The sequence below is a fragment of the Meriones unguiculatus genome, chromosome 10 (assembly GCF_030254825.1).
Source record: "Meriones unguiculatus strain TT.TT164.6M chromosome 10, Bangor_MerUng_6.1, whole genome shotgun sequence".
Classification (NCBI taxonomy): domain Eukaryota; kingdom Metazoa; phylum Chordata; class Mammalia; order Rodentia; family Muridae; genus Meriones; species Meriones unguiculatus.
The window spans coordinates 111,527,953-111,543,153 of record NC_083358.1 but is presented as its reverse complement, the minus strand read 5'-3'; the positions used below and the strand labels follow the sequence as shown (position 1 = coordinate 111,543,153).

General features: G+C 41.4%; 1 protein-coding gene across 1 annotated transcript; it reads right to left on the bottom strand.

The window, feature by feature from the left end:
* Positions 1 to 6,306: 6,306 nt before the first annotated feature.
* Positions 6,307 to 9,904, bottom strand: Tchhl1 (trichohyalin like 1). Its single transcript, XM_021660684.1, has 3 exons — positions 9,863 to 9,904; positions 8,688 to 8,847; positions 6,307 to 8,013 (listed from the first exon to the last, which is right to left on the bottom strand). Exons 2-3 carry the CDS (start codon positions 8,829 to 8,831, stop codon positions 6,307 to 6,309), a joined length of 1,851 nt encoding a protein of 616 aa, XP_021516359.1. The 5' UTR covers positions 8,832 to 8,847; positions 9,863 to 9,904.
* Positions 9,905 to 15,201: the final 5,297 nt, after the last annotated feature.

Sequence of the window (15,201 nt, the reverse complement as noted above, 5' to 3'; positions counted from 1 at the left end):
AGCTTAATTTTTTGTAGTCATTCAGCATGAAGGCTTTTGTATCTGGCTCTGTTTTGTTCATCATCATGCCTGTGAAAGTCTGCTAAGATGCATAGGTTTAACTACTTCTTTGGTTTAATTGCTGTAAAACCCCTTCATTCTGTGTGTGTGTTTGTGTGGGTATGGTTCTTTTTCTTTTTTCAGTTGGTGGACCTTTGGATTGTTTTCTCTTCTGAGCTGTTGTGAACAATGCTGTTTTCATTGTTGTTGTTTGGTTGTTTGGTTTTGAGATAGAGTTTTGCTATGTAGCCCAGACTGACTTCGTTTGAACTCATGATCTCTTTTCTCGGTTTCCTGCGTGCTTGTGCTTGGGTTAAAAGGACTCAGGGTCCAGGGGTGGTGACACATGCTTTTAATCCCAGCACTCAGGAGACATAGAAAGGTGGATCTCTGTGAGTTCAAGGCCAGCCTCGAACTACAGAGTGAGTTTCAGGACAGCTAGGGTTAAAACGGAGAAACCCTGTCTTGAAAAAGAAAAACAAAAATAAAGTAAAATAAATTTTTTTTTAAAAAAAAGCACTCAGAGACGAGTCCATTTCTGCAGTAGAATTGTGTAGGCATAAGACTTGTCCGATAGTAGTTATTGCCATATGTGTTTCTAAAGGATTATCATATGCTTATGTCAGGCCCAGCGAGGAGTGGGGGGGAGGGCAACTACTGGGAAAGTGCAGGAAGGAGACTCAGGAGGCCAGACCAATGCAAACAGCAAGAGGTTTATTCAGACCATCGAGCAATGGGGCTGCCCTGCATGCAAGCAAGATACAGCCCTGAAGGACAAAAGCCTCAGGTTTTTAAAGGAAAAAGCGAGGGGGGGGGGGAGGTTGGTTACAGGCTTGGCAACACTGGATTGGGTAGGGAAGTTTACTTTTAAAATGATTGGTCTATTTTAGGCGCCAGGTCCGGGCAGGCTATCTGGAGGATATCTGATCATGAGCAATACCTGGAATGTCCTGGGAAGGGGGAGCGATTAGCACATACCCAGGACCCCAGTCATGTTGCCCCAGCATATTTTGGGTCCCAGCAGGTTGCTGGGGCCAGAATCATTTGTGATTTTTCTTGGAACTATTTTTGAGTCTGTTCTCTCTGCTAAGGTGGGGACTGTTATATCCTTCTGCTTTCTGGAAAAGTACTTAAAGAACTGTCATAAGGCCTAAAATTCAAATAGAGCCTGTAAGGCTAGCATGATTTTTTCACTTCTGCTCCTGTTTCCAGGGTGAGAATTCTAGTTGCTTTACATCTCTGCTCACACATGATATATACTACCATGTCAATTTCAGACATGTGTTGGCTATGACTAGTTCCTTGTGGTTTGATATGCATTCAGCTGACCTCTATCTAATAGGACTGAATACATTTTCACTGGTGTTTTGATTCTTTCATGTATTTTAAATACTTTTTTTTTCATTTTTTCTGTTTTCCTTTTTTTTCAAATGTTTTTTTTCAAAATTTTTAAATTCCATTGTCTAATTCTATGAACATTCTTTGTCTATTCTGTATCCTATCTCTGCTTCTTCCAGTTCTCCAGGATCACTATGTTGATTAGATGACATTTATGCAGGTGGTGCTATTATAAGGGAAGTTAAGGAAGCACCCAAGACACATGAGGCACTTGAGTAGTACAACAATTCTTTTTCTCTAGTACTTATAATCTGTGCAGTTGTGGAAATAATGTTTAGAAAACAATTAGTAAGAAATATTGTACAGTAAGTACTAATCTGAGTGCTAGAGGCTGTGAGTGGACCAGTGTAAGGGAAGTATGACTTAGTCTAGAGCTTTCAGGAAAATGTTGGAAGTAGAGAGGAAGGGGAAGAGAGCTTCGGTGAGGGTAAGCCACAAGACCAAGAGACATAAAGAAGGTAGGAAGCAGCATTACTGTTATCCTCTGGTTCTCTCTTTCTGCAGGCCTTTCCTGTTGTCTCAGGAAGGACTGTATCCTGAGGGTGGAGACCAAGGTCTTCCCATTCACTTGAGCGTGCCTATGTCTACCACAGTACCTGCCATATACCCTGTGTTTGATAAATATGCTTAAATGAATTCAATCCCATTAATGTCTCTATAAACTTAGTAGGATAGGATCAAAGTAGTAGTTAGAGACAATTAGATGAGCAAGCTGTTGTTCTCAAAAAGATTTCTGCAGGAAGTCATGGTCAATTGTAATTAGAGGGATATAATAGAGAGAGTCTGGTCAGTTTAGGCTTGATGTGGTACATGGGAAAGTATAAGGTGTCACTAAGGGTTCTTAAATAGAGGGAGGTAAACAGATGAAAACAGTGCCTTGCAAAATTCAAGAGTGACTGAATGGGAATGAACCAGCAGTGGGAACCCAGCAAAGACAATGTTGAAATGATGCAGTTATTCATTTGCTTTCTCAACAAACACCTACTGAAACCATAATAGACATGTGAGGTCAAAGTTCAGGCTCACAGATAGTAAGACGTTCACATTATAAACCTTGTCACCAAAGACTCTAGACACTGACAGGGATGCTCAGCGAGCGCACCATAACTAGAACACAGGAGAAAGTTAAAGTTGAAGAATCACAAGTAGAGACCATGGCTGTGGGGAGCTTAGATCTGCTCAGCAGGAGGAGCCTAGAAGGGTTAAAGAGTTAAAGCAATTCTTCTGACAGCCTCCTTGTACCACCCACCATGTACTGTCCTCTTTATTACTGTACTGCCTGGAGCTTTCTTGTTTATTTCTTGTTTTACTGCTGTTTGACTCTCCCTTCTCTTACTAGAATGTAAGCTCCCAGGTAAAAAGTTCTTTGTTTGTTTTGAGACAGAGTTTCTCTGTCTCTGACAGCCCTGGCTGTCCTGGACTGGCTTTGCAGACCACACTGGCCTTAACTCATGGTGATCTGCCTGCGTCTCCTCCCAGAGTGCTGTGATCAAACGTGTGTGCCACCATACCTGGCTGGTAAAGAGTTTTTATTTGTCCTAGTTTCAGTTATACCTTTAACACCGCACCAAGTGTCTTCCATTACCATAGCCTTTTAGAAAAGATTTCTTTATAGTCTTGTAGTGAGAAATGGGACCATCCCAAACTAGAAAGAAAAACAACTGGACCTTGAATAAGGGCCAGCTAAGAAAGAAGAACAAGTCAGGCAATTAAGGGCTACTAAATCTTGAGCAGGGGCCAGACCAGATGACCCTCCTCAAAAGACTGGATGAGCTTGTTTTAAGATAAGAGACCCGGGACTGGGAGGACTGTCCTTGGAGCTGTAAGCTGCCAGCTGCAGAACCGGGAGATGGGAGGGCTGTAAGCTGCCAGCTGCATAACTGCTATCTTTTCTGCTGACTAGTCAATGTAAAGGCCTGATTTTTAGGTATAAAAACTCTGTGCTTTGTATGCTCGGGGTCGTCTCCTGCTTTGAAGGGACGACCCCCATCGCGATCAGAATAAACTGCCTCTTGCTTTTGCATCGAACCGCGGTCTGTGAGTCTCTTTGGGGAGGGAGCGGTACGGAGACCCTGCACCGGGAGTGCAGGTTTTGCAGTAGATAGATGTCTGTGTCAACATGTGGGTATGTATGTGAGTGCTAGGCCTGAGGAAGCCAGAGGCACAGGATCCCCCAGAGTTTGAGTTGCAGACAGTTCTGAACTACCTGATCTGGGTGCTGAGAACTGAACTTCCATCCACTAGAAGAGAAGCAAGTGCTCATAATTACTGAGTCATCTCTCCAAACCTGCACTATGCATTAGAAAAATAAACATTTTCGATTAAATAAAGTATCAGGCTGGAGAAATGGCTTAGAGCTTAAGAGCACTAGCTGTTCTTCCAAAGGTCCTGAGTTCAATTCCAGAAACCACATGATGGCTCACAACCATCCATAATGAGATCCGGTGCCTTCTTGGGTGTGCAGGTGTACCGCGCAGGCAGAATACTGTATACATAGTCAATAAATAAATCTTTTAAAAAACAGAAAGAAGGAATTAAAAATAAACAAGGTAAATGATGATCTCAGAATCCGTGTCTTTGAAATCTGGCAGAATGGGGATTTAGTGAGTGGAAGAAGAAAGGAAATGGAGAGGACAATTCTGCTTTGTGGGGCAATGACTGACAAAATCTCAGAAGTGACAACTGTGAGCATTTGTAGGATGGGCTTCACATATGGAGTCGGGTCTGAACAAGGCAGACTGAGAGCATCACTGTAGAAGAGATGCTAATAACATACATGGGAAGGGGACAGACAGAGCAAGCTAAGAAAGAGAAGGACCCGTAGTCTTGGAAACTGGAGGTGATGGGCTCATGAGGGAGATGGGGGAAAGTCTTGAAGAGAGCATTTCTGGACAGGTGGTTATCAGTGACTGGTGCTGTAATGTCCAAAGCCGTGGAGGTTACAGGTACTTAGTTGTGTCAGGTGGAGGGTACCTAAATAATATATACATAAATAAGTATACACATATGATATATTCCTTGGCTTGGTACCCAAGACAATACAGAGGAGTACACATATGTGTATATTACATTTAGGAATATGTAATCCTACCTTATTAAAGAAAACTTCCTTACTTTTCTGAGGTTTTGTCATTTCACAGTATCTAGAAACCACAAATTAGCCCTTTCCATGCTGATAGGCATTTAGGTTACATCTGTACTCTGCTGTTTCTAATATGCTATACTCTACCATAGAGTATCTTTATAGAAAAATCTCAGTCTATATCTGACATTATTTCTTTGTGCTTCTACCTGAGAAGTGTCATTGCATTTGCTTTCCAAGAAGATACCACCAACTTAAGCTTCTACTCCCTCGATTTGATAATTTCTGTTTCCCCATACTTTCAACCTTATTCCTAGGGTATTAAAAACGAGTAAGAGTATTACTTTTACTAACTTGCTAAATTCTTGAAAAGTAGAAATCTGGCTCATTAGTTAAAAGTACTGGATGTTTTATTCCCAGCACCCGTGTTGTGTGGCTCACCACCACTTGTAAGTGTAGCTCCAGGCTATCAATGTCCTCTTCTGGTCTTCTAGGGCACCCTCACACATGTGACATATACTTACAGATACATAACATTTAAAAATGCTTAAAATAATAATACAATTATTTTCAATTTTTCATGAAGATTTCATGTGTGCGAGACAACTTTTCATTATTATAACAAGTGACTTATGAAAAGGCTTTTTTTGGATGACAGTTTTCAAAGTTTCAGTACATGACCAGAAGGCTCTTTGCCTCTAGGCCTGTGAATGGGAGTATACCATGGCAAGCACACACATCAGAGCAAACTAAAAGACAAAGAGTCCCATATCACCCTTGAACACTTTTCCAGTCACATATGATCTCCCGTCATGCCCTATCTCTTGAAGCTTCCATTTCTTCCCAATAACACCATAGGCCAGGTATCAAGCTCTTACTACATGGGTATTAGAGGGACATTCCAGATATAAACTATAGAAACATGGATGTTGTCAATCAGTATACTCTCTCATGGATTTTTTTTATAAAGTTGATGATAAGCTTATGCTCTCATGTGTGTGAGAAAGAAAGAGAGAGAGCTAACTTGTCTTTTAGTTGTTTGAGATTATCAGATAGGGGTATTCATTTACGTTTGAAGGTAGAATTCAAAGAACTGAGAGCTGGGCAAGCTCACATTATAGTGCCAGCCATACAAGTGTGAGGGTCGGAGTTCGGATCCCCAGCATCTATGTGCAAAACCAGAGCTGGTGGCTCACTTGTAATCCCAGTAACTGAGAAAGCAAAGGTGCGAGAATGCCTGGGATTGCTGGACAGACAGTCTAGCTGAACTTATGAATTTCAGTTTCAGTGAGAGACCTTGTCGTCCCAACTAGGAGAGTGATTGAAGAAGACATCTGATTTCAACTTCTGATCTTCATGGGCAAATAAACACCTTCACCTCTCTCTCCCCAAAAAAGAACGAGAAGAGCTGAAAGTGGAGAGAGGTGGAGAAAGCATATTCTTGGAATTTAGGTTTTTTAAAAATACACTTCTTGTAAGATGTTATAAATTAAATGGAGAAAATATTGAGCTGGGGCCAAGAGAAAGAAGCTGATATTTTGGCTTCAGAAAACATAACTCTTCCTGGTTCATTGCTAAGCTTGAGAGCATCATTCTCTAATTAGGGTATTTAGGAGAACACACACACACACAAACCCACAAATAATTGATTCTGTTCAGTGTCTCCAAGGTAAGATAGAGAATGAAAAAAGAAGTGAGCCAACAAAAGAAGTTGATCATTGAAATATTTAATTATCAACTTTACTTCAAAGTCTCCAGCAAGCCACATAGACAAACAGTTACTACAGTCACTGGGCTCCTGTATACTCTGCCTTTAGGGATTTTCTGTTTTCACTTCCTGCTGTGGCCTCCAGAACCTCCCCTCCTTCACTGGGCTCTACAGCTGCCTCTGGGCCTCTTTCGGTTCTTGAGCTCAGACCACCCTGGCTCTCTTTGGTAGTCTGTTCCTTTTCCTCTGAGAGCTGTCTGTCTTCCTGGGTTGACAGCTCTACCTCCTCCTGCGCTCTGCTTCTCTCATCTGGTGCTCCCTGCTTCTGGTTATGTGGGTTGTTATTGTGACTTCCATGCTTAGACTCTCCATGAGAGTCTACCCGACTATGTGAATCCCCTGTTACTTGTGGCTCACCTGCCTCTGAGCTACTTTTACCTACCTCTGGAGCCAGACTGTTGGGAGTTTCACAAGAGCCCTCATCACTCTGTGTAACTAATAACTCAAGATCCTCCCCCTCACTGTGCTCCTCTTTCTTGACTGTCTTGTCATGTGTCCTAGGGGCCCTGTGACTTTTTGCTTGAGATTGATTCTCAAGTGGTGCTTGGTCTTGGGACCTTTCTCTTGTTTCCAGTGTCTCTTCAGCTACAGGGCTGTTTCTGTTGATCACAAATGCATCTGCTGTGTCTTCCTCATTGGGTCTTGCCTCTTTTCCTGAGATGGATTCTTTCTTAGTTGCAGGGAGATTCTGATTTCCATCTTCAGAGCTTGGATCTTGTGCACCAGATCCCTTTTCAACACCATTTTCTTGACACTTCTCATTCTGTGTTTGGGTTTCTGGTGCTGGGGGTCCAGTTTTTCTTTCATGTTCTTTCTGCCCCTCCTCCCCTTTGCGTCTGCTAGATGTTTCTGAAGCATTTCTGTTCTTACTTTGGATGGACTGGCCTTGTGTTTCATGTTTTCCTTCTTGTGCTGGCAATGCGTGCGTCTCGGCTGTTCTACTGTCAGCCTTGGGCTCCTCTAAATTTGTGGTTTTAGGTGATATTTTTCTAGCATCCTTTCCTGGTTCTCGAGTCTCAGATCTTCTAGCATCATCCATAGGCTCAAAAGATTCCTGTGTCTGAGATGGTTTCCCAGTAGCAACTTCTACTGGCTCTGACTCAGCTTTGTCTTCTTTTTGTGGGAATGAATCTTGTGCAGTAGAAGCACGCTCCTCATCTTCAGATGGCCTCTGTGCTACATGGTCACTTATCATGGTGTCACTTTGCCTCCTGGCTGTCTTACCTCTCTCTCTGGGGATCTCCTGTGTTGGACTGCTACTTTGTTTAGATACTTCTACTGGTGTATTTCTCTTAAATTGGACTCCGTCATATTCTGTTGCTGGTACCTCTTGTGCAGCTTCCTGGTCATCTTCTAGCTGTTTGTTCGCAGGGTCACTGGGTTCAGACAACTCTCTTGGTAGTTTGTGAGTCTTAACATCTTCATGTGGGCTCATCTTAGTGTGCCCATCTGCCTCAACTTCTTCATTGCTGGGCTGAACTGATGATGCCATTTCTGATGGCAATATCAGCCTTTCTTTAGTTCCAGTGATTGCCTGAAAATCCATAGCATCCATCTTCTCTGATTTAGACATCAGTCTTGGTTCAGAATGTAGTAATGGTATGTCAAAATAAAAGAAATTTGATAAGCTGAAGATTGCAAGAAGAAAGTCCTCAAAACTGATGGTACCATCTCTGTCAATATTCAAAAGGTTCAACTTTCTCTCCACAGAATTAAAGACATGTGGCTGCATACAAACACAAAGAAAAGCCAATTTATTCATGGGTAGGAGTGTGTTCTGAGAATCTTCAGGTCTCCTGAGAGTCTTTAAAAAAAATTTTAACCAGGCTGGAGAGATGGCTCAGTGGTTAAGAGCACTGGCTGCTCTTCCTGAGGACCTGAGTTCAATTCCCAGCACCCACATGGGAATTCACAACTGTCTGTAACTCCAAGATCCAACACTGTTACGCAAACATACATGCAAGCAAAATACCAATGAACATAAAAAATAGATATAAATAAATTATTTAAAAAAATGTTTTTAACCTATTTCTCTTAACAGTGAAGTTGCCTTAAACAGTGAGAACCCATGAATTCTGGATCTTTTTTTTTTCCTGTCTTTGCACTACGCTTAGCACTAGCAATCCCATCACATGTGAACTAAGTTAGAAGCATAAAGGGATTGTGGCTCTGTTCAGAGGTCTGTCTTGAAGAAGCAGCAGTTACATAAGGGAAACCTCCCTTTCTCTGTATGACTAAGCAATTGCATAGTAGAAGCACCTAAGACAAAAACCAAAACCAAAAACAAAACTGTTCAAAGGTCAATAAAAGCAGAGAGGCAGTTAGCCAAGTGCACACAGACAGACAGCCCATCCTGCTTGGGTTACAAAGTGGCAAACAGGAGAAGAGTGAGCGCCTCACCTGAAGGAAGTTCCCAATCTCTCCCTCAAGGAGCTGTCTCAGCTCTCTGCGGGTCAGTATCGCCTTGTTGTCACCATCCTCACTGGCATACTTGTGGAATGTCTCAATGACACAGAAGATACCTCTCAGGAGCCTTGACATCATTACAAACTCAGAAGGGCTGCAAGAAAGAACAGGGGCTGAAGAGATGGCTCCATAGTTGAGAGCACTTTGCTATTGTTGAGGGTGTACCTGGGTATGGTCCCCAGCACCCACATGGCTGCTCACAGCTATCTGTAACATCAGTTTTGGGAGATCCAGTTCCTTGGCCTTGGGCACCAAGGTGGTTGGTGCACATACATACACGCAGGCAAAGCACTCATGCACATAAAATAAAAATAAATAAATCTTCAAAAAGAACCAAGCTCATCTCTCATGATAGGTTCCCTAGGAAGGGCAAACTAAAGTCACCCTTTCTGCTCCTGCCTTATCCTGCCCACATTGCCTTCTGTATGCTGTATATTAACTATTGTATTTGAATTTGAAAGGTGTTTTAGTTTTATAAGGGATGTTGAGGTGTTAGAAGGCTTTATTCTATGCTACAATAAGCAGCAATACTCACATGTTGAAGGAACACTTTATTTCAAGAATGGAGGGGGAAAAAAGAAAGAAAGAAAAAGAACTCAAGCCTAAGCACTATCATACACAAATGAAGCCAGCAGAGGGAATTAAACCTCTGAACCCCATCTGAGAGTGTCATCTGCTGTCTTCACCGGTTTCAGTGGAGCCTCATTTGCTAAGAAAGAGTGTATCGCTCTCAAGTTAGTAAAGCTTTTGGAAGGAAGAGAGGTCATGTTCATAACACCAATTCTTGTATAACACATTTTTACCAAGTGACATTGTTCCATGAGAACTCAGTGACTCTCCCTCATTAGCCATCATTTAAATTAATCTACCTTTTCATCTTAATATAAATCTGCGTTCTATATCTTATTCAGCAGAATTTATGGTATGGACCCTATATTTTTTTGAAAAAGAAAATGACTGAAGTTCTATTTGCAGACTGTGTCTCGAGGGACTCCCAAGTGTGGCATTCTGTCAGGGGCTGAGCCGCCCGCACAGTCTCCACAGTCTGAAGTGTAGGCAAAGGAGGCAGCAGCAGAGACCCTGGGCATGCTCAGGTCCATGAGACTTACCTTGTTCCGGAGTTAGAGCAAGCGGAATGTGGGGCAGCGGGCTGGGAGCCACAGAAGGCACTGGGACCTTTTTATTGAGTCTCTAATTGCTTAGTTAGGAGACACCCTCTGGGTTTTAATGACCTGAGTCATCAACACAAAAACCAGTCTCCCCTCCTTCTCTGCCTCCAGCTCTCCCACGTGTTGTTTCCTCCTTTAGGTAGCTTCAGTTAACTCTTATCAGATTCATCAAAAAGGAGAGGAAAGATCTCTGTTCCACTTACTGATTTTTATAGTTTATAATTTTGAAGTATGTTCAGGGCTTCAGGGTGGCAGATGTCCAGGCTTTCTGTCCTTAACCCGAGGACATGATTATAGTTCTGGTTGACAAATCACAAGGCTGGCAGGGGCCTCTGAAGTCACGTGATCCCTCCCTCTGCCTGCAGTCTGGCCTTTGTGTGACCCCTTGGGAAAGGGGTGTCAATCATGCATTTAAAATAAAGCCCTGATTAATCATTGGGCAAGATTGAAGATACTGGTTGATTCAGCTGTTTTCATGTTCTGCTGTCCTTGCCAGATTAGGAAAAAAAAATCTCTTGCTTACCCAAGACAATGCTATTTTTAAAATGATTGACATCTGTCTTTAAAGGGTATTTTTATTATTTAAGAAGCTCAGACATGAACATCTACATTATTGCTTTTTCTCTGTAATGAGGAGAGGCAGCTAAGAAAACTGAGGTAGGGACAGAAGTAAGTCTAAAGATGCTCATTGAGAATAATGTTTTCATTGCCATGCAGATTTGGGTCCTTTTTAGAAATACTTAATTCTGTTGTCTTCTTAGATATTTTAAATGAGAATAGAGTGTGTGTTTTAAGACATCCTTGACTCTTTTTCAAAGGACATAAGAAGTGGATAGATTGGGGGCTGGAGAGATAGATCAGAGTTTAAGAGCACTAACTGCTCTTCTAGAGGTCCTAAGTTCAATTCCCAGCAATCACATGGTGGCTTACAACCATCTATACTGGGATCTGATGCCCTTTTCTGATACCCAGATGTGCATGCAGAGAGAACACTCATATACATAAAATAAATAAGTAAATTTTTTAAAAAAAAGAAGTGGATAGATCTATGGAAACAAGAATAAAAGACAAAGATGAAGTCAAGTAAAAGATGAAAATGGGAAATTAAGTAAGAAAGCAGAGGCTAAAAGAGTTGTTATTAGTCTCAGCATCTGCTTTGATACCCTGCTGAGTAGATCTTTCAGAGGCCCTCTGTGGTAGGCTCCTGTCCTGTTCCCTGTTTTCTCCCTCTTCTGATGTCCATCCCATTTGCCCTTCTGAATGAGGATTGATCATCTTAACCTGGGTCCTTTTTCTTGCTTAGCTTTTTTAGGTGTACAGATTTTAGTATGTTTATCCTATATTATTTGTCTAATATCCACTTATAAGTTAGTGTAGACCATTGTGTGTCATTCTGCTTCTGGGATACCTCACTTAGGATGGTCTTTTCTAGTTCCCACCATTTGCCTGCAAATTTCATGATTTCCTTGTTTTTAATTGCTGAGTAGTATTTCATTGTGTAAATGTACCACAATTTCTGTATCCATTCTTCAGTTGAGGGACGTCTGGAAGCAGGTGCTGAGACTCATAGCCAAACTTTAGACAGAGTACAGAGAATCTTATGAAAGAAGAGGGAGATAGAAAGACCTGGGACGGGGGTGGGGAGACAGGAGCTCCACAAGGAGAGCAACAGAACCAAAAAACCTGGACCCAGGAGTCTTTTCTGAGTCTGATACTCCAGACAAGGACCATGTGTGGAGATAACCTAGAACCCCTGCTCAGATGTAGCCCATAGCAGCTCAGTTTCCAATTGGGTTTCCTACTAGGGGAACAAGGGCTGTCTCTGACATAAACTCAGTGGCTGGCTCTTTAATCACCTCCCCCTGATGAGGGAGCAGCCTTACCAGGCCACAGAGGAAGACAATGCAGACAGTCCTGATGAGACCAGATAGGCTATGATCAGATGGAAGGGAGGACTTCCCCTATCAATGGAATGTAGGAGGGGCATGGGAGAAGAAGAAGGAGGGAGGGCAAAATTGGGAGGGGATTACCGGAGGGGGCTACAGCTGAGATACGAAGTGAATAAATTATAATAAATTAAAAATTAAATTATAAAAAAAGTTTAAAAATTATCTGCCAAAAAAGGTGTTATTTAGTAAAACCTTTATTCTGAGTTTCCTGACAGGTTAATTGAGGGTTAGGCAATTCCTTCTGATCGTTTGCATCATTAAACAGTTTCTCAACACATCCCTCATCACAAAGAAGTACTGCTACTGAAAGGTAGCATCAGCATGAGGTCAGTTTGGTTTTGATTATATTACATTCTACCTATACAAACTGTTTTATTTAGCATTGAACATGTGTGTCTTGCCTTGGAGTGCAATGATCAGTCTCGTGAGAAGTGGTTGAAGGAAACTGTGTACAAGAGAGACTCAGGTGAGATATAAATAACTGTCTTCTAACAGCAGCCATTTCCATGGGTGTGGAAGAGAGAGGAATGTTCATGACATATCAGGTGCTTTGCACGGGCTATCTTATGCCTCACAGTGCTTGTACATAGTTATTATCCTCTTAATAGATGAAGAAGTTAAGGTTTTTAATTGTTGAGCAACTTGTGTGTAGGCATGTAACTAGTAAATGGAACCATCAAGATTCAGAATCTAAATGTCTCCAAGACCATAGCTCCATGCTCTGTGTAGTGCAGAGAATGATTGCAGCTGAAAGATTACAGATCACATGGCTGGAACTTTCGAGAAGCCAGACTCTGGTTCTTCTTACAAACTTTCTAATGAATAGAGTTGTCTGACACTGAAAAGTGCCTCTCCTAAAGCAGGAGTTCACAGTTCCTGTATCTGTTCACAGAGAGGCTGAGTCACTAGGTTATGGGAGAAGAGCCCTGCCATGGTAAGAATAAGTAATTCATGAGGAAACACAAGATACCTGTGTTCAGCATTCAGCAAGCTTAGTTAGACTGGGGCTAATACCAGCATCAGCCTTCTGCTGATGAGGTGTTAGATTCCTAAGACCAAATTGTGTCTACATTATTTACTGTTGCCTGACCTTACTCCCTGGCCAGATAGTTTTTATTTGGTTTATTTTAATACTTACTTATGTTCATATGTGTTTGTATGTACAAACATGCATGGGCATGCAGGGGGTGGGAAGTATTGGGTCCACTGGAGCTGCAATTGTGAGCTGCCTGAGGTGGGCAACGTGGGGCAGAACTGAGCTTTGGTCTTCTGCCAGAGCTCTAAGGTCTCATATCCCCCAGCTAGATGTCCAATTCTTCCAGCTTTAAATATCTATGGTTATATATTCCACTTCCTACTCAGAAAGACAAGACTGCCTTTTGCCTTACCTCTGAACACTATTAGAAAAGGCTCTTGATCCCTTATCCAGACCAGCTATTATTCCAGTGTTTAATGAAAACTGTGTTTTAATACACATACTCTGAGTGAGAGGTGACTTAGAAAGTGATGGCAGAGCAGGAAGGAAATTTCTCTGTGTCTTCTGTTTAAAGGTCTTTAGACTGTAATACAATAAACCACAAATACCATGACCAAAACGAAGAGCCTGGTCACCCTTTCTTGTATTAAACAGATCTCTGGAATCATTCTTGGGTAATGTTCTCACCCCTATAAGTTTGTGTAGGTATGACATAAAAATGAGAGGGGGTGAAGGAAAGAAGAAGGAGGTTAAACCAATGAGAGCAGGGAGAGGGAGGATAAAGCCCAAGATCTATTTCTCATGAAAGGTCACAAGTTGAGTCTTGAATAAAAGCATCAAGTAAAGCATATCTGAGAGCCACTTTGGAGAGAATGACCAATAAAATAATTTATACATTTTAATGATTATAATAATGGAGAGTTTGGCAGTGAGTGAAGGTTTCAGCCTATTTCCACAATCTTATTTTACTTATTCTAAGTGTAATGGAAGTTTATTTCAGATTATGGTGGAATCCGGAATTGGGACAAGGTGGATGCAAATGGGAAGCATGGCTGTAAGCAGGTTTGTGTAAGAGCCATATCTAAGTGGTCATTCTCCATCTTCCTCTTTCATTTTATCTTATTTTGTTATTTTTTGGAATGGTAGTGTATACTAGATGCATATCTGTTAGTTTTACCAAGAAGTGATTTGTTGTTGTTATTTTAAAGATTTTCGTATACGAGTACTGGAGTGACATCGTTCCCTTTTTCTCCTCCGTTTGCCAGCACATACCATAGACATGTGGTAATTTCCTATCTAACCTCCTTGGTAAAGTTTTTTCCTAGTACTTTATTAACTGGATCTTCCCAGAAGGAATTAAACATCTTATAGAAATGTTAAATGTGAGATTTAGAAATGTGGAGATGGGGGGCTGGAGAGATGGCTCAGTGGATAAGAGCACTGCCTGCTCTTCCAAAGGACCCGGGTTCAATTCCCAGCTCCCACATGGCAGCTCACAACTGTCCATTTCCAAGGGATCAGACACATTCACGCTAATGCACATAAAATAAAATTAAATAAATTATTAAAAAAAAAAGAAATGTGGAGATGGGACTCTACCTAGGTCAGTGAGAACCAGAAATATGGTGCTTTATTATATATGTTGACAAACTCATAGACCAACTGAGCTCCAAAATGCCTACTATAGACATGAGCATTCTGAGAAAACACGGTCCATTATGACATTTGGGTGTAGGGAGGGACTCTGCAGCCTGCCAGCCATTTAATACCTGTACATTGCACACTTTTACCCAACCCTGTCACAAATTTTGTGAAAACAAGCCTATTAAAACACTTTAGGAAAACCCCATTATTGTTTTGTTGATATAAATGGGCAAATAAGAATATTCACATATATGAATGTAAGTAGCACAACGATAAAGACCAAGATATATTTATATCTATCTATATTTATATCTATATCTATATCTATATCTATATATCACAATCCCAGAGAAAACAGGTATAATTGAAAAAACTAAAAACCCTAGTTAACATTGGCAAGATGGCTCAATGGATAAAGGCACTTGCTACAACACGAGTAACTGATTCAATTCCTGGACCCCACATGGTAGAAGGAGAAAACTGATTACTGCAAGTTGTCCTCTGACCTCCAAGTACGCACCAAGAGTGAACTTGCCCCTCCCCCAATAATAAATAAATGTAGGAAAATATCTACTACTTGATGTTTTAAAATGATCTGTTTCTTTTTATTTAATTTATTTTATTCATACGTGTCTGCCACTCACTGAGTGTGTTCAGGTGTATGTAGAAGCTAGAAGAGGGCACTGGATCCTCTCTGGAGTTATAAGTGG